At 38.5% G+C, this 20163-nt stretch overlaps 1 protein-coding gene across 1 annotated transcript in view; it reads left to right on the top strand.

Annotated features, from left to right (window-relative positions):
- The window catches only part of PRDM15 (PR domain containing 15), a 29166-nt gene extending 13972 nt beyond the window's left edge, over window positions 1–15194 (top strand). The window contains exons 9-23 of the mRNA XM_010076695.1: window positions 596–690; window positions 1627–1714; window positions 3212–3379; window positions 4668–4762; window positions 5879–6010; window positions 6923–7057; window positions 8972–9135; window positions 9590–9669; window positions 10261–10380; window positions 11103–11234; window positions 11736–11819; window positions 12017–12192; window positions 13334–13414; window positions 13793–14005; window positions 14514–15194. Coding sequence (XP_010074997.1) covers window positions 596–690; window positions 1627–1714; window positions 3212–3379; window positions 4668–4762; window positions 5879–6010; window positions 6923–7057; window positions 8972–9135; window positions 9590–9669; window positions 10261–10380; window positions 11103–11234; window positions 11736–11819; window positions 12017–12192; window positions 13334–13414; window positions 13793–14005; window positions 14514–14990 — 2240 coding nt within the window. The 3' untranslated portion in view covers window positions 14991–15194. The remainder of the gene's footprint in view (window positions 1–595; window positions 691–1626; window positions 1715–3211; window positions 3380–4667; window positions 4763–5878; window positions 6011–6922; window positions 7058–8971; window positions 9136–9589; window positions 9670–10260; window positions 10381–11102; window positions 11235–11735; window positions 11820–12016; window positions 12193–13333; window positions 13415–13792; window positions 14006–14513) is intronic.
- Window positions 15195–20163: the final 4969 nt, after the last annotated feature.

Here is a 20163-nt window from a genome sequence, read left to right as displayed (position 1 = left end):
TGATTTTGTCTCTCGTTGGTTCCACCTTTGAGTAAAAGAGATAGGCTATTTTTAGATACGGGATACTAAATTTTAAGAGAGCTCTTCCTTCTTTTTTTCTCTTTTTTTAACTGTCTCTAAGAAACTCTTTTATTTAAGCAGATTGAAACATGAGAAGATAATAGTTAAAAGCTGAAATCAGAGTATTTAGAATTTGAATTTAGGTATGTATTTTCAACAAGGACAATGATGTGATGTTTTTCCAAAACTATTTTTCTCTTTGAATATATACATGTATATTGCCCCCCACCTTCACAGGCACATGGGTGACATTGCTGTGTAAATGTCAGCCAAGTGCTTTTTAGCTTGTGATCTGCAGTTCCAGGGGTCCATGACCTAATTCTAAGAATTTAATTAAAAATAATCACTGAAAAAGTGTGGGAGAACCAAACAAAAAATCCACTATTTGGATCTCCTGAATTACTAAGGCTTCTCATCACTAGCCTGTTTGTTTGTAGTTGCTTGTGCTTTGGTTTCCCCTGTCTTGCCTGGAGTTGATTCTTATCAGTCGCTGACAACTTTCTTTTTTTTATTTTATCTTGATTGATCCCCTCAGGTGACAAACTATTTAAATGTGAGGAATGCGCAAAGCTGTTCAGCCGTAAAGAGAGCTTGAAGCAGCATGTTTCATACAAGCACAGCAGGAACGAAGTGAGTGGAAATGACTAGTGGGCTCTTTCTGAGGTCAGGTGAAAATGTGCAGTGAGCTTCCAGGTGCTAGCTGGGGATCTTCGGTCCATTATATTTGAGCAGATATCCATGTGAATAAGTGAGACAAGACTGAGAGGGAGAGGTAACATCTTCTGTTAGCACAGTTAATGAATTTGCAAAGTGTGGACATGCTTTTGAGCATACAAGTCCTTTTTTGTGTCTGGATTTCCTATAGAAAGTTGTTTTCAGGCATCAGTTACAGCAAGACAAGCTGGAGTTATCTGGACCTGCATGATCTAGAGATAAGATCTGACTTTGGTTTATGGTACTAAATAGGATTGTTCCAGTCTTGTTTGTTTGTCCTGTTTCATTTATCCCCACCTATAGTGTCATCTAATGCGTGAACTCTCTGGGTAAAGGCTGTGTCATTAACGTCTGTGTGCACATGTGTGAACGTACAGTGCTTACAGTAGCAGCACCATGCCTGTTGATGAAGGCCTTTCAGTGCTGCTGCCATATAAATATTAAACATGCCTGTAGGGGGGCCTTATCAGGGAATATTTCCATTGCTGCTTGGCATCAAGGTCCTAAACTCTTAGATTGCTGGCACCTGTTCTGGAGATGGAGGATGAGTCGGATTACATCTTGCTTCTCAAAAGTTCTGTCTCTCTGTTGGACCGTAGGTTATCGGGAAGACTGTTAGATGCACACAGGTGCATGGTCTAGTTTTTCAGTCTTGTATAGAGCTCAGATGTAGGAAAATGGCAGGATGATATAGTGTCAGAATTTTGCATCAACGTGTGTTTAAATGTCCTGTTGAAGGAAGAAAAATTGGAGAAGACAGAAAACAGAAAAAGTAGTTGAGATTTAGAATTTCTCTATCAGGCATGACTTGGTTTTTTCCCTGCTTAAACACTTACCGTTTGCAATCCTCAGGTTGACAGTGAGTACAGATACAAGTGCACCACGTGTGAAAAGGCCTTTCGGATAGAGAGCGCATTGGAATTCCACAACTGCAGGACAGGTGAGAATGGCTAACCATTACGCATCCTTTGGTGTCTCTGCTCCATTTTGGGGAGATGTCTGCAAATCTACCTCAGCACAGAAACTACAAAAGGGGAGTAGGAATTTAGATTTTTGTCATCATCACAACAAGCAACGTGCCCCGCTTCCCTCAAAAAACTCATTTTATGATAAGAAAAGTATCACTAGTAATCTGTAGAGCAACACGTCCACTTATGTATTGCTTTTTTTAGTGTCTCCTGCTCACCTGACTAATATCCTCAGTGGTATTTCATTTTTATGTTTACAGATACCCTGTCACCATCTCTGCTTAGTTTTCTTTCCTGAAACTAAGTTTCACTTCATTTATCTGAAATAGAGGAACTGGAAGGGGGCCAGTACTATTGATAGTTTGTGGTTTTCTGGGATTACAGTTTTCTTCTGCCTTTTCTTGCTTTCTTTATACTTGCAGTAGTCTCTCTAGAGATTTTTTTCTTAGTGTCACTAGAACCTGTCCTTTTCTCCCATAGCCATCCCTTGTTGTTACTCATATTATGCTGAGTGATCTTACGCTTAGAAAATGACATCCCGATTACTTTCATGAACCCATGATAACTGTCAGTCCAGAATCACCTGAGTAATTGTCCCTTACAGCACCATTCCAAGTAGGTTTTCTCATTTCCTTTCAGAGGGTACAGCTTGTATAAAAAAATCAGCCTTATGAAGAATGAAAGGTAATGCCAAGTAACTTCAGTATTCTGTTTATTGAAGGGAGCAGTTAATTTTCTCTCTGAGTTGACCAAAACGAGCAGCAGTTTTTGCTCTACTCTTCAATGCATCAAACTGTACTTTTTTGTGATTGCTGCAGCACTGCATCTACAGGACAGTGCTTTCATGTTCCAAGAAAAGTCTCAGCTACTGAATACAAAACAAATTCCCTGTAGGCCTACCGTCATGTAATGGTGTATTTTTGAGATTTTATACTTTCTTCTGGAGAATTCTGTACTGGCTGGTATTAGGAGCCAGTGCTGGCAGAAGTATTCTGGTGTTTAGACACAGCTGTTCGTGTGATGCTGTGTTGCTGTATGTGTAGTGATTTTACCAGCATTAAAAACTTTAATCAACTGTAACAGAATCCACTCCAAACATAGTTTTAATATATGCTAGACGACAACAGAAATAGCCCGTGTGAGGAAGTTAAAATGGTAGATTCCATGTTCAAGTTAGCATCATATATATTTATTGCCTTTGAAAAAATGTCCTCCAGTGCATTCCAGTGATATTTAACCTCATAGGTGGCAAAAATAAATTCAATAGGTTGTTTGATGTTTCCTGTCTTTTTAATGGGAATACAATTTTAAAGTAAAAGAAGAACACATGCTTTTACATTTCCCTCCTCAATCCATATAACAATGGATTATATGTTAAAACTCAGATCTAACAAAAGAACTGCCTGTCTCACAAACATACAAAACCTGTTTTCATCTGTAAAGAGCTGTATGGTTTCTCTTACTTACAGATGACAAAACATTCCAGTGTGAGATGTGTTTCAGATTCTTTTCTACAAACAGTAATCTTTCAAAACACAAGAAAAAGCATGGGGATAAGAAGTTTGCATGTGAAATCTGCAATAAGATGTTCTACCGGAAGGATGTCATGCTAGACCATCAAAGACGACACTTGGAAGGTAAGTATACTGAAGATGAACCTAATTAATACTCTTGAAATAGCAGCAGAGGTGGGAAGGTTAAGGAAATGATTGTGCATTAGATTCTTCTGGATGGTAGCTGTCTTTTTTTTTTTTTTTTTTCCTGTCAGTTATCTGATCTGGAGTAGCAGGTTTCAGCAAAATGTGACATTTATCAAAAATAATAGCAACGGATCCTGGAGGGGAGTTGTCTAGTTCTATGAAAAACTTTCCGGGAGGTGCACCTACCTTTTTTTCAGCCTCATGTGATTATATCCATTGCTAACAGTCATGTGAAAGTTGTTTGGCCTGTTACGCAGTAGTTTAGACTATCTGATTTTAAATACGATCTTTTTCTTTCTTTGAATTCTGTTCCTTCTTTTTTTCAAAAAAAAGTGTGGTAATGTCAAAATTTGAAGGCAGAGAATTAAATTGTAATGTACAATTGAAAGTGAATACTGTATAGATACAGTATAAATGGAATGCTATATGATGCTATCTTTCAAAATCTTGAGAATATCTAAAGATGAGATTACAGGAGTTCACTGTTCAAAATCTCAAACATCTGAGAATGTTATAGGTATTCAAAGACTCTGGAAAAACATGGGTAATGGTAGATTGATGAAATATGTATTAAAATGCCTGTAGCAATCTAGATGATAAGACCAAAGGTGTTTTGAAAAAAGCAGCCAGATTATCTAATTTGGTGCTTTGGGCATAGCCAACTATCACTGGCCACCCTCGTGATTCAGACCTTTGTGTTATGAACTAGAGGACAGCTAGAGGACAAGGGGTTGAATGGCAATGGCAAAACGTCTCATGTTTAGCTGTCACAGAACAACAGCAGCTCTCTTCCTTCCTGAAAGTAGCAGAGAAAGAGGTCTGAAATCCTCACTGAGCACTAAAGATTATGCTGGATGGTTCCCTCTCTCCTTAGAGACTGCAAGGGGGAACGTCTGGGCCAAATAGCTGATGGAAGTGCCAAGGCCTACTAGATCAGCCTGTTTCCTGGTGTTGACAATAAATGTCTGTTCTCAGATACATTGCAGTTGGTGTAATAACCAGTAAGCCATAATACATCACTTTGGCAGGCTGCTTTTATATTCTTAAGACACTGTTTTAATTTAGAAGTTATCCTTATGCTAGCAATTAAAAGTTTGCATTGAGGCTTTTCCTAGTGTTCCACTCTTCTTTGCAGTATTCACCTGAAAGGGCATGCAGATTTCTAGTGGAAAACCATGGTTTATTTTTTTTGTTTTGTTTTTTTGATGGGGACTGTTCTGTAAAGGGGTGAGACGTGTGAAAAGAGAAGACTTTGAGCACAGCACGGAGAACATGGCTCGCTACAAGAAGGAGCCTTCGGGATGCCCCGTGTGTGGGAAGGTAGGCGTCTTTGCCAGCATGTGCCATGTGAAGCTCTGCATTGTAGCTCCAAAGATACCCTAGGGGTACCGTACACCTCAACCCAGAGCCTCCAAATGAGTTACCGTGGCATAACGAGTTGCCACCCATGTATTAAACCACAGTAGCAGCCTACCTGAATAGGCACACAGCCTGCCAAAAGGCTGAGGTAAATGACCTACGCTGAGGTACGTGCCAAGTCAGATTACCTCGCAGCTTGGACAGGCACACAGTGAGTTACCAGCGAGCCCTCTTGCCCAGCCAAGATGTTACTCTTTAAACTGCCTGAGCTCCATCATATATCCAAGCCCACTGTGGCCAGGGATGGTGAGAACTGTTAGACCAAAGATAAGAACAAAACTGAAGTTCAGACTATTTTTCAGGACACATAGCAAAATATAGAGCGTAACATGGCCACTGTGTCTGTGAAATCTCATGGCTTATGTTATTTAGAGTGAAATGTTTCTGCCAGCATGTAAACAGCTAGAATTGACTTGGTGCTTTGGGAATAATTTTCTATTAGAAATCAAAGTGCATTCATGGTCTAGTCATGGCACTGTTGCATATGGGTGTTTAATGCTCATGATCTGAAGTTGCAGTTATCAGAGGTATGAAGATTGTGGGTTAAATAGTGATTTATAAATGTTTAATGATTCATGGTGCAAGATGTACTCAAGCAATTTTTAAGTTGATGTGTGGACCTTTCTTTTTGATGCTTTGGGTATGTTACATATAAGTGAAGGCGGATGTTGTGGATGTGTCTTTTTTGTAGATACATGCAACATTCGTGATTCAAAAGATTTAAATATCTCTAAATCTACCCTGTATCATTCTGCTGCAGCTTTTTTGGAAGTCCACCTCTGATGAATGGTGAATTTCAGTCAGGTCTTTGGAACTGTGTACATGTATTTTGCTGTGCTAGCAGTTTCTGAGATAGTCTGCTGTCTGCATGACAGGAGCTCCTGCGTGTTTCTGGCCAGAATGAATAAAAACAGGACAATAAATTTGTTCTGTACTATCCGTTGGATAACTTGCAAAGAATTGTAGCTCTACTGGACGTAATTCAAAAACCCTTCCTTCATTCTTCTTTTCTTTTAGGTATTTTCATGTAGGAGCAATATGAACAAACACCTTTTAACACACGGAGACAAAAAATACACCTGTGAAATCTGTGGACGCAAATTTTTCAGGGTGGATGTGTTGAGAGATCATATTCATGTCCATTTTAAGGTATTGTGTTAATAATTTACAAGAAAAGGCATGTTACTTAGCAGACATTAATAAACATACCAATAAATATATTGAGACTGTTATGGCCACATGTTCATACTGGCAACACAACAGTGATTATATACCCTGTGCAGTCCTGTTTCTAGAGCAGCCTAACATGGGTTGTGCTCTGTGTTTCCACAGCTGGATTACTGCAGAGTATATGGACTATCGTTTGAAGTTATTTCAGCTACCACTGCAGAACACTGTTCTGAATGTTATGGAAAAAACCCCTCTGTAACCTTGGGTGAATCACAGAGGTTGCTCAGTTTAAAGCAGAAAAAATTACCTAACAGGAAGGCCACAGACAGATGTATTGTGCCAGTGGTACTTTGGTTGGACTGAGGGTTACTGTCATCCCCTCTGTTTGCATGAAAAAAAAAAAAAAACAAACAAGAAAACTAATTGTTCCTGCCCTTTTCATGCCAGTGATTGTGTTTCTCTTGTATATGCCAGCATAATTGCCTGTGTGTTGAGTTCTTCCTTTGCTTGTGTCAAAATGTCCCAAATCACCAAAACAGCTCTATTACTAGTACTTAACTAGACACAGATTATTTTGGTATAACTAGGTTAACGCTGAATTGTAAGGAATTGAATTGAAAGGAATTGTATCACTCAGTAGTGCTCATAAAGATGCTTATATGGAAGTAATACTGTACTAATTGAGTCTTTGTTTACATTAAAGTTCCTTTTATACACAAAATTGAGCATTATCTGTTTGGATAAACAGTTGTTCTTTCTTTAGTCATGGACAGAGAAACTTTGTTTACCTGACTTAAATGAAGCAGGAGGATATTGTAAATAAATAATGTTACAGCAATTGTTAATGAAAGAGTCTGCATGGCAACAAATATTCTTTCCCACCCTACACAGGACATAGCACTAATGGATGATCACCAAAGGGAAGAGTTCATTGGTAAAATTGGAATCTCATCAGAGGAAAATGATGACAACTCTGATGAAAGCGCAGATTCTGAGCCTCACAAGTATAGCTGCAAAAGGTGCCAGGTAGCTTTAAATACTTTGAAATTAACTTGTTTTGGGATGGGGTGTGGAGATATCTATAAATCATTCAGAATTTTAAGTAACATTAAGAGTTCACAAAGAGAAGACCAGTCCACAAGTCTGCAGTGCTTATTACCTCTAATCTAATAGTGATGCTGTTCCATAAGACTTTAGGTGTTGTTCTGTAAGGTGAATGCTAAACATGTAAAAAGATAAATAAACATACGTATGCACTTACCTGTGTGCAAGGAAGCAAGCAAGCAAAACTGGAGGAAGAAACAATAAAGGAACTTTCAAATCTTACGCTACCTTTTAATTATGTGCAAATTAAAATCATTATAGCATTTCTGAATGATACAGTCCACAAACTGATTAATTTTTATGAGATCAGACGGTCCTCTAGTGCATATCTATTCTGGAGGATTAAGACCGCTGCTTACGTTCAGTATGCTTATTCTTGGCCTACTCTATTAGTAACAGGATGGCATTAGAAGTACTGCTGGAACATAATTATCAGCTGAGAGAGGAAGACGTTTTAAACCTCTTACTCCATGGCTTTTGCTATTTTGTAAAGAAATAGTGGGGAAGAATTGGGTCCTTAAGGCCCGTCTGGATTCTGTGCCCTTACTGGGCGAGCACACTGTGCTGGGGTGGGCGGGATGCAAAAGCAATCAGTGAGAAGAGCAAAACTGGCCAAACTGACATAGGGACAGGGGAATTTTGGTAGTTAAGCCACTGATTTGGCCCCTGGAAATCAGCTTATTTCACAGTCTACACTTAATATGGTGAAACTGCTGAGCTTATCTTCATTTCGAAGACACGGAGATAATATTTTAGTTTTCTGTTCTTATCTGTGAACTGGTTTTACGTGCAAATTTTAATGCTTTTGTCAGTAAGCATAAGAAGATGCAATATCACAGCGATTAATCATGTGTGCTTTCAGTATGCTAATTTTAGCACCTGACAGTGGGTACATAAACTATATAAAATGGTATGTTTCCAAATGAGGGCAATTGTGCCATTCAACTTAGAAAGCTCTTTTTGGAAGCTGAGTTTTTTAGCACTTTTGCAGGTGTTTGTGAAGTGAACAGTTCTGTAAGGCAACAGCTGTGAAAAAAGTGTTACCTGTGATGAGATGCAGAGGCTCTCTTTGGCTAGAAATATCTGTTCACACATTTCTAATGGTGAACAACATACAAACGAGTTTTAGTGAAATATCTCTTCTGAGCATTTAAGAATCTCTCTTATTTTTTTCTCATCCCACAGTGTACCTTCAGCAAGCTGTGCAGTGCTGTCAGAAATACCCTGACTAGTTCCAAAATTGGAACAAAAGATCATCTCATTTTGGCACTCTGCCCTGATATGTTGGAGCATATATGCATATGCAGGATTACTTAGCCCAGGGAGCTAAGGAGTGGAGCTCCTGGCTGTAGCAGTTGTAGCACTTCTGGGGGCTGAGCTGGAATCACTGCCCTGCAATGCTTAGAAATACCAACTCTTCTGGAGGTAGTGCCAAAGCTTACTATGCAGACTAGAGCTTACCATGCCCCTAGAGCCCAAAAGACATTTTCTGCATCTGTGGCATCCTTGCTTTGACAGCTAGTGGAGGACGTGGTTCTCTTCAAGGCTGTTCCTCAGTGCACAAATAATTGGAGGTCCTTTACTTGTGCAGTGTAAGAAGCAGAGATACCATCTCAAGCTAGTTTTCCAAATGAGTTAACTGATGTCCTGTAGCAATGTGCTTGTAATGGCCTAAGAGGTTCAGGCCTAAATCTAGCTTTCACATATTTTTCGTCTAGTGATACACAGGATATTTACATCTACTAGCTCTGACTCTAGATCCTGGTAATTTGTTACTAGATCGTTGCTGTTCCCAAAGACTTTTTCCCTTTCATTCACTATTGGTTCATTCCACAGTTGACTTTTGGCAGAGGGAAGGAGTATCTGAAGCACATAATGGACGTACACAAGGAGAAAGGCTACGGCTGTAGCATTTGTAATCGACGTTTTGCCTTGAAGGCAACTTACCACGCACACATGGTCATTCATCGGGAGAACCTGCCTGATCCTAATGTACAAAAGTAAGATGACATGTTAGACTGAGAAGAGGAGCTATCCTTTGGAAATGACAGTGGCTCTGCCACCTGATGCTTTTAGAGAATTGGGCTGTACTAAAATACGTGAAATTGTATAATGAGTGTTAAAATGTTTATTAAAAGCTTGAAATATATATCACTAATGATTCCCTTCACACAGATGATTAGTCAACAGCCTCCCAGTTTGGGCTCTGTAAAGTATAAATCTATGATTTTGGTAAATATTTTCTAAAAACTATGATTTGAGCAGTGCCAGACTGCTCCAAGCTTGCAGTGAACTTAGGGGTTTCTTAAGGCTCATTTTGAAAATACATTTATGTTTTAAGGAACTTTCATAGTAATTAGTATTACCAAATGAAATACAGTTACTGACAGAGATGCCTGAAAACCACCTCTGTCTCAAGAAAAGAATGACAGGTTTTGGTCTCTTTGGTTTCAGATACATCCATCCATGTGAAATCTGTGGAAGGATTTTTAACAGTATAGGAAATCTGGAAAGACATAAGCTGATACATACAGGTAAAAATGATGTGCTTTTTTATTATTATAAATAATAAAAATAAATTTCTGTTGCCAGTGCCACCTTATTTTTTTCAGGAGGAAATAAGTTATTGGGTTTTACTGTAAGTTAGAATAAAGATAAATGTTATATTTATGCTTTTAGGGTAGACCAGTTTTCTAAAGCAGATAGTATTAATGAAGATATTTGGTCTAGGCACACAATCCCGGTTCCTAGTTAATATGATGCATGATTCATCTGCTAAAAATTCTCTTCTTCCCCAAATCCTTATCCATGCCACCTTCTCACCATTATACACGCTGAAAACTGCTATTGCAAAATCATTTTTAACAGCTCATTATTATTTCATGCTATTCAGTATTTTCCTACCTCAGGCTTGATCTTTTTTTTCAGATCTCACACAAAAAGCCAGCTTTTCTCTTTCTCCAAAGTCTTCTGATTTCATTTTGGCGACAATATGCATGAAAGATATGGTTGACAACACAGGTGGACTGTTGCCCTCTAATTCACCAGTTTAGTCAGTTTTTAGGAGATGCACATTTTTCATTAACATTTTTTTGTTTATGTTGTCTTTTAAATTTATTTTTAAGGTGTAAAAAGTCATGCTTGTGAGCAATGTGGCAAATCATTTGCTAGAAAAGACATGTTAAAAGAACATATGCGAGTCCATGATAATATCCGAGAATACTTGTGTGCAGAATGTGGCAAAGGTATGTCTAATGCCTTGTTTTCCATTAATTGTGATACTGACTAGCAGGTGAATATCTGAATTAAAACTACTTCCATTCTTAGAATATTGGGAAGGTTCAGAGTGCTGTAAATCCTGCATTTTTGAGAGGTAGAAACTGTATAAACCAGGAGCCTTACGGATACATAAACTACTCCTGATTTTATACAATCTAGTTTCATAGCTTGTAAGACAAAACTCATTTTAATAGCATTGGCTTTTGTCAGATTGAGGAGTGACTGCTTGACAGAGTTCCAGCGCATTTGCAGCACAAAAAGTGAATAGAAGTTAATTTTTTCATTCTAGGCTGTTTTCAGGCTTAAGAAGTAATTTCTCTCTCTAAGAGCCTTAAGAGTCACAGTTGCTTTGACTTTTGGAACAGTTCACATTATAACTTGAACAAATCTGAACTGGTATTTTAGCAGAAAGCAGTAAGTCTGACATCTTTAATGATGTTTTGTCTTTACTTGTCCCTGCTGTTTTGCCTCTTCCTCAGTGGTTACTCAGATGTTTCCCAGAGCTTTTGCCTGGAATTAAAATAATAATGATAATGTGCACTGCTACCAAAACAATTAAAAATATGCAACTGTGGACATGCAGCAGATATAATCTTGGAGCTCTTGGCTAACAACATGATAATCCTGAGTTCTTCTCTGAAGGTTGGAGCAATGGACTAATTGTTGTGCTGTACCTTTTGTCTCACAGGAATGAAGACAAAACATGCACTTCGTCACCACATGAAACTTCACAAAGGGATTAAAGAATATGAATGCAAGGAATGTCACCGAAAATTTGCACAGAAAGTCAACATGCTGAAGCATTACAAAAGACACACGGGTGAGGTCTCTAAAGATGTACAAAAATTGCACTGAATCAGTTAAATGCTTCCTGAGAGAACTCTATCTAGAACAGTCAGAGAGCATGAGGAACACTAATTAAAAAAATGCATATTCTGCTTTTTGAAAAGTGAGTTTTTACCCTCTCATCAGCCAAGACCACCTGTTACACAATTAAGATATATATTTTCGTTGGTTTCATGTTTTGCTTTTTTAAGAGAGGTGTTTTTGGTCTAGGGTAGGTCTAGAGTGTTGGTCTTGTTTTAAGTTAGTCTTCAGGCTCTCATTTCCCAAAACAAAATTTTGCCTCCCACATCAGTTCCTTTTGGATTCATTTTCTGCCAGATATAGTGGCATGGCTTAGATAAAAACAGGTAGTGAACCTGGGCTGCTTCTACTTGTTTGGCTATGATTTTTTATTTTTTTTTAGTAATATGAGACAGAATTGTCCCAGACACCTTAGACTATTTTCACTCTGATGCTAAATGTGCTCTTCATGCAGGAATCAAAGATTTCATGTGTGAGCTCTGTGGCAAGACGTTTAGTGAGCGAAATACAATGGAGACGCATAAGTTGATTCATACAGGTAAATCCTCTAAAAAACAGTATCCAAAGACAATAGCTTAATTTTGTTCTTAGGCTTGGTTTAGACTTGCCAGTCATGGAACTAGTGTTGCACATCATGTTACCCACATAGAATTGTTCCTCTTGTTGAGATGCTGACAATAAAATAGTCATATTTGGGGGCTATTGCTAACAGTATTTCCTTCCATCTGCCACCAGTAGGAAAACAGTGGACATGTTCAGTCTGTGATAAGAAATATGTCACTGATTACATGCTACAGAAGCACATTCAGCTCACACATGATAAGGTAGAAGCCCAGAGCTGTCAACTGTGTGGGACAAAGGTTTCTACCAGGGCATCCATGAGTCGACATATGAGGCGTAAACATCCAGAGGTGAGTAGTTTTGCAGGTAGATTGGGGGGGGGTGCTGTATTTTTAACTTTTTTTTTGTTTTTGTAAAGGAAGTTTATGGCCTTCAGTGACTTGAAAGGAATTACTTTTTTTTTTTTTCCTCTTTTTTTCTGTTGTTTTGGGGCCAATTTTAGGTAGTGTGTGTTAAGACTGAATCAGCTGTTTCATTATGTTATGTTTCAGTAGTAAACGATTGTCAGTCCCTAAAAACAAAGTTGTTCTGATTATTTAAACCCCTTTTCTTTTTCTGCCTGAGCTTAGATGTTTGTTTTTTTCGTGTTTTGTCTTCATCTATTAGTGAGTATAATTGATTCTTTTTCCCCATTGTGTTCTCTGTATTCAGAAGTGGTGAATAGAGAGGTGATGGCAGCATCTGATGATGATACAAAATTATTCTTAAAGATGAACACTGACTGCAGAGAATCTGGATTAGAGGGATGTTTTGTCTGACCCCAGCGGGGCTTTTTCTGTGTTCTAAATTTCTGAATAGCTGTTGCGTTCCTCCTCAGCATTTCTTGTTCAGGTCGACTAAGGCTTTGACTAAGCCCTTTGAGGCTTTTTTTACTACCAATTTAAAATTAGTGTTGCTTTGCCTTGAATTATCCCTATTTTTTATCATCATGACTGGGAAGGAAATCAACAAAAAACTCTGTTTATTGATTTTTGGATTAAAATGCAGCTACATATCTGCAATCTAGAGGGTAATTTGTCTCTGTTCTTTGATAAGCTGAGATGTATAGATTTAGCTGAAAGTAATGGAGTAGGACACATTGACTTATAAATAGAAATGCTAAAATAATATATATTTTTTTTAAAAAGCATAATTTGTTTTCTGTAGAAATCATCACTTCCCAGTGGGTTGTGTTCTGTCTAGAATATGAAAATAAACATATTCTTCTGTTGTTGTCTTTAAATTTTGCTCATTTTCAGAGAGAAAGAAAAGATTATATGACATAAGGCTACTTAAAAAAAGAGCCATTGTTAAATCCCTTGTATTAAATGATATGTGTAAAATGTTACATTACATCATTTTTGGTTTTGTGACAGGATTTATTAGGGGAATGCTGTATTGACTGTGGTCTGCACTGCTGCAGTTCACCAGCTGATACCTCTTTGTCCACAGATTATTTCAGTGAGGATTGATGATTTAGAGCAGCTGCCAGAGACGACTACCATTGATGCCTCCTCAATTGGGATTGTTCAGGTAAATTCGCTATTGCAGAATTCTGGTGGCAGGTAGGTCCCAGGCCTACTGGAGGGTGAGGTGGGGAGATAATTTTTTTTGGTACATATCATATCTGGGCATAGACTGAAGGGCAAGGAATGTGCCTTTTTAGAGAGTCAGCCCCAGCTTAATGTGTATAAGCAGATGCAAGCTGTTGATCTGTGGTGTTGTGTACCATGGCTGCTGGTAAAACAGGTAATTACAGGGTGAGATCTCATTCCCTGAAGTCAGGTTTTTGCTAAAGTTTGTTTCTTCACTTCAGAATCGACAGTAAACCGACTTCAGGTGATAGTGTCTTACTTGGAACTTCATTGAGTAAAATGACTTGATGTTTTGTTTGGCAATATGTTGCTTCAGCCGGAATTAGCCTTGGAACAGGGAGAATTACCAGAAGGGAAGCAGCATATGAAAACTCCTAAACGTGGCCAGAAACGAAAACAAAAGTCAGGTGAAGAGGAGGAAGCTCAAGTGCCTGAGGACCCTGCATTCAGTGAATACACAGAGAAGGAAGGTGAATTCACAGGGAATGTTGGAGATGAGACTAATTCAGCTGTACAGAGCATCCAGCAGGTGAGCTCCAGTAGCAGGGTGATGTGCAGCAGGCATTGCTTAGTGGGATAATCCTTCTTTTTTCCTAATAGGAAAAACACAGAAGAGTGATCGGACCATTTAGGGCTAATTTGATAAACTGTGGTAATACAAAGATGAATAGAGACTTTAAAAAAAACAAGGAGTTGAACCACTGAGCTCATCATGTTTATTTTCATTTCCTTTGGTCTTACCCTCACCTTGTTTGCCAGATACCACTAACTGGCTGAAGCTGTGACTGTAAGTGTGAAAGTTAATTCAGCTGCTTGTTTTGAACGTTGCAGATGCTTCCCTCCCATTACCTTCTTATTTCTATACATGGAAGTTGTTATATTCTAAGCTTTCTATGTTCCCCTGGTGTGTATGACTTCTCTTGCTGGCAGCAGCAACATGTGAGCCCATCAGCATTCACATGATCTTCCTTGATGCTTGATGTTTGGTAGTCAGCTGCAAGATATAAGGTTGAGCTTACTTTTCTGTTTTTCCTCAGGTGGTGGTGACCCTTGGCGACCCAAATGTCACAGCCCCTTCCAGTTCTGTGGGGCTGACAAATATCACTGTCACCCCCATTACGACAGCAGCTGGAACCCAATTCACAAACCTCCAGCCAGTGGCTGTGAGCCACCTGACTGCACCTGAACGCCAGTTACAGCTGGACAACTCTATTCTCACTGTGACGTTTGACACAGTCAGTGGTTCTGCCATGCTGCACAACCGCCAAAATGACATTCAGATTCAGCCGCAGCCAGAGGCAGCCAATCCTCAGTCTGTGGCGCATTTCATCAACCTGACCACCTTGGTGAACTCCATTGCTCCTCTAGGGAACCAGATAACAGAACAGCATCCTCTGACATGGAGGTCAGTGCCTCAGGCTGATGTCTTGCAGCCCCAGGCACAGCCAACGCAACAGCAGTCAGGACAACAACAGGTTCAAACAGAGCAACAACAACAGATGTATAGCTACTAATTTATACTTTGAAAAGTTTTGAAATGGACAGTACTTAGAGACAAAAACACACAGATGTTTGGAAAATTTCTAATAGGATTGTTTGCTGGATACCAAACAGAGCTGAGGAAATGTTTATACAATGAAATATAAGCTAAAATTGGCATAGCACCGTGCAACACCCTAATCTTGAGATTCTCACACTGTCTCTAGACCTTGCACTGTCTTACAAACGAAAAAATGAAAAAAATCTCACCATAAATTTAGCACCCCTTGTGCTGTGTATTTCATGCAGTAAGACTGAGATTTGACAGGAGCATTATAATACATCTTAACCAAAGCAGGGAAATCCTAAATATTATGGCACTGGTGGCGATTTACAAAAGCCTTTCAGCCATACCATGTCACTTCTTTCCAGTCTGGAAGTTACCTATGAAGACCTTGTTCACAGTGAGGTGGAATGCACTTGTGGTCAGCTGGTAGAGACTGAAATGTAAAGATACAAATGGGCAAACCAATAATTGTCTTGGTTTTTATCTTCTTTAGGCCTTGCATTTAACAGCATTGGAAAAGTAGTGGAGGTTGGGGCTTTAGAGTGGAGATGAGTATGGTGTGGAAGAAAATACACCAATTTCACAAATTATTTCCATTTTAGTTATGGGAAAAACCCTGTACCCATAACACAGTGTTTGTGCTACTTGAATCAGATACCTGGTCTAATGCTAAAGCAGCTTTTATGGTCTTCTAGTCAAGTTTGAATCAAAACAGTTGTGAACTGAAAAAAAAAGAATGTGATAATAGTTTCATGTAATTTTTCAAAATGTTCTTTCAATCTTGCTTTTAGCTAATAGGCCTGAAGAGCAATCAGTCCCCTTTGACCAATTTGAGGATGTGAATTTTTTTCAATTAGTCTTCTTTCATCGTGTAATAAATATTGAGAAAGCATTCTTTATATACATATATATATAGACTTTGTACTTTACTGTGTGTTCCTGGTGAGTATTTGTGTGAAAAACACTATTATCAATATGATTTATTATTTTTTTCATCCACATCTTGCCCTTTCTCACAGAAATAATGTATGGATTCTATTCAATTTCCAAAACTATTTCCAAAATTTGTAGTCGCACACAAGATTGTGTGAAATGTAAGAAAAAAGAATGTCTGAAGCATATTCTGCCACATGGAGGCAGTACACCCTAGTGAATAATGGGCAAGGTTTGCATGACTGTTGGGGATATAAATAGTGGGTTGGGTCAAATATATCATTGCTGATACTACACTTTCATTCCATTCTCCAGACATTAATGTGCAGTCTGGACTTTTGCATGTCAAGAAGATAGTATCTTTCCCCCAGAGAAAAAGCAGCTGATATCAAAAAGGAATAAACTTAAAAAATATAGTTGCTGCCTGGAATCCTGAAAGGCAAATCTGTCCTTCCAGCTGTGGCTGAAGAACGAGGTTCTTTGGGGCAGCAGACTGAGCCACAGAACCATGCTAACGGTTTTTGCTGAGGATGAAGCAGCTGCTGTGTTTGACAGTGAAGATAGATTGATGGTTGTAAAAATCCTGTGCCTATTGTATTTATGAAAATGTTCTATGTATTAGCAAAACTATGAGTAGGAATGACTTCTGCTTTGAAAGTCTGTATTAACATGGACTACTTGACCCCTAAAGGATGCCTTATAATCTCTAAAACAAAATCTTCCAAAGTATAAATGTCTGGATATTAAAGTTAACCTCCAGTGGTTTTCTTGGTGCCATAGCAGTGTCCAGAAGCTCACCATGCTAAGCTCTGTGTAAAGCTTAGTTGCAACAGGACATGTATAGGAAAGGGGTTTCTGGTAACAGATTTTGTGTCAGAGGAGCAGAACTACTTTTCTGTAAATGTCGACAAGCCTATAAAGTTTCTGCATGGGAGGGACCAATATTTGATGGGACAAGGATGCTTATCTGAAAGAGAAAATATCTTTTACCGCTGTGGGAAAGAGAATTTTTCATTCCTTGGCCTGTTCTTCCTCAGATCCTTTTCACACAATAATGTGAGATTCTGTAATTTTGTAAGCCTCCCACTGTCCTGAGAAGTGCAGTTTTATGCCCCTCTACCACCTGGATTTTTTCACCATTGGCTTGAGACAGTGAAGTTTCTCCTCAGCTATCCTGTCTAAAAATTACTCCCCTTCACACCAACCCACAGGTCAAGAGGAAGCTAGGTTTTATTTATGAAATATGTTGTTTATAAGCTTGAAACCTTCCCCCCCGCCCCGTGTGTTGGTGCCTAATTGGTAAATGCACATTATCTTTTGGCATGGTACTTTGGGGGAAGGCAAAAGAAAAAAAGCAAGGAAAGCAAATGTAGAGGTCCTAGGTCAAGTTATTGTCGTAAACAAAAGATGGCTAATATCTAAAAAAATACATATATATATATATACACACAGAGATGTGAAGTGTTACAGTGCTGCATATAGACTTTCTACAAGATCAGGGTTTTGTTTAAACTTAGGTAATAGTGATTAAGCTTTTAAGTGGGGAAGAGGTTTTTTGCCTTAGCTGCAGAGTGGGTGCATCTGCTCTGTGTTAATACTACTGATGGTACCATTCATGATGCATTGAATCAGTCTGAGTAATTTAACATGTAATTGCTTATTTGATAAGAATTGCATTCACCCATTACAGATACCTCTCTGACTTCATAAAACCTCTTTATCATAACATGATCCTCTGGTGTTTTGCACTTTTACACTGCCTACCATCTCTCCCACGCTAACTGGCCTGCATAATCCCATCCAGACAGGCAAGTTAGCATCTTGCCTTTCTGATAATGATTTATTCTAGCTGATTTTAAAAGGAATGATCACACAATAAATGCTTGCATGTTGGTGGTCACATAGAAAATAGATGTCTCTCTTTAGTCTCTCAGTATCCCCAAAATCTGAATCACAGAACAGCACGGGTTGGAAGGGACCTTGAAAGATCATCTGGTCCAACCTTTTGTGGGAAAGGGAGCCTAGATGAGATGATCTAGCACCCTGTCCAGTTGGATCTTTGAAACCTCCAGCAATGGAGACTCTGCCATGCCCCTGGGGAGGTTGTTCCAGTGGATGATTGTTCTTACTGTCAAAATGATCTTGAATAATACTCTGCTTCAGGAAGGAAAAATATAAGCACTGGAAGGGCTTTGACTAGGCCCGACAATAAAAGCTCTCTAAATGCTAATCTTCCCAGAACACTCCTTTTAGAAATGATCTTGACTTTCCCTGCAACCATTGCTATGGTACCTCATCATCTCTCAGCGTGATTTTATTATTACTGCTGTTATTAACATCCCTGTGAGAAACAATACTGTATCTTAGGTGTGCTGCAACATGAAACATTTCAAAAGAAATTATTTTGTTTGCTTTTGTTTCAAACAAATTACTTCAGAGAAGTTGGAAATTGATGCCTTTTCAGACAGACTTACCTTGGAGAACTAGTAAATGCCAGCTGCTCTCCCAACTAAGCCTTTTTCAGGTCAATACCAAAGTTATACTGATGCTGTTTCAAACTGCACAAGAAATAAAACTACATAAGGGATGTGCAATCTAAATTTCCTTTGCCAATTTGTTACTAGCCTTTTCAGTTGTAGAGTGTGAAGGTTATTGCTTTCAGGCATGTGTTGGAGATTTTGCATAACAACTGTTCAGTAACAAACTGGAATGACTTTGAACCAAAGGAGTGATGTTGTGTAGTGTTCTCTGTATTGTCATTGTTTATTGCTAAGACTATTATTTAATTGAATGCTGTCTGTGGCACATGGGCTCTGAAGTAAAGGAGCATCAAGGTACAGAACCCTTTCTCTACAGTGTTATTATTTTCTGGTCCTTAATTAATGCATGAAACTTTTTCCTTCAAATCATGTAGACTTGCTTCAAAAGCAGTAAGCTTAATCATTATCTTGTGGAACTTTGTACATCCCACAATGTACAGAAACATGGGATAGTGTTCTAAAATACTCTATAGCGTGTTATTCCATAAGAACAGAAAGCAGAGGAGACTGAATCTTTCTTGGCTGTGGTCTGTGGTGAGTTCTCTCAGGAAAACCTACTGTATCAAGTGCTATTATGCTCTCTAAAATTAAAATTTTGTTTTTAGATGTGCCACTATAAAAAGTAAAGATTTTTCCAGAAACCTACCAGTCAGTCTCCTATCAGTCTAATCAGCTGCATTTCTGTACCTTTATATTGTTTCAGAAATTAATCAAAGTTAACAACCAGGTAACAGTTGAATTTATTTCTAGAACTGAATTTTCTGTCAGTTTGTCAGAGTGATTTATTAGTGTTCTGCACACATAAAGATGCCTGAATTACCTTGAAAACTAGGAATGGAAAAAATATGGTACATCCAAATGACAATCATATAAAAACTATAGGTACTACATGAAAATTGATAGGGTAAATAGCTTTGTTAGTATTGCTTTGTGAATTTTTGTTCAGTAATGAGATTTCCTTGGTGCTATATAAAGTACTAATAATGTCACTTCTCCTAATTACTTTTGGCCTTACATTTATTATTGATACAGGCATACCGGTTGGAAAATCTTTAACCCTTTGTATTTTTGGCATGCCTTTTCACGGTGGTTCTGTGGTGGCCTCATCTGGTATAAAGGGAGAAGGAAACATGCTGGAGGAGGATACTGCTGATCCACACCACGGTGCACAGCAAAGCTCTGCTTGGAGTAGTTTTGGAGACAGACTGTACAGCCCAGTGTCCTGTATCTGTGGGATTAGTTACAGTTACAGTGTTTGGTTAGTTGCTAACACTTTTGAAAAGCTGGTTATTAGTTGCAACGGCTGTTAGAGCAGCTGATGTCAAAAGCAATTAAAATTACTGAGTTTCAGGATTTATTTCATCTAAAGCGAAGTTTTTAATTTCTAATGTCTCTTTGCTGTCAGTTGAGCCTTCCTTTATTTTTCTGTTTACTTCTAGATTTTTGTCCTAAAGTTTTTAAGGTGTTCAGTAAATGTAGCAAAAATTTAAATGGCTACAAAAAAAGAAGTGTAGTAATGGCAGTCAAAATTAGGAGGAAAACTATACTAATTTTCTACAGATTTCTGCCCTTCTCCTGCCCACGTGAGTCCAAGGTTCTTGCTGTGACACTAGCTCAAGGAAGGAGATGGCACATTCTCTGGCTCATTTGCTTTTTATGGATGCGCTG

The sequence above is a fragment of the Pterocles gutturalis genome, unplaced genomic scaffold (assembly GCF_000699245.1).
Source record: "Pterocles gutturalis isolate BGI_N339 unplaced genomic scaffold, ASM69924v1 scaffold51438, whole genome shotgun sequence".
Lineage (NCBI taxonomy): Eukaryota > Metazoa > Chordata > Aves > Pterocliformes > Pteroclidae > Pterocles > Pterocles gutturalis.
This window is presented reverse-complemented; position numbering and strand designations above follow the sequence as displayed.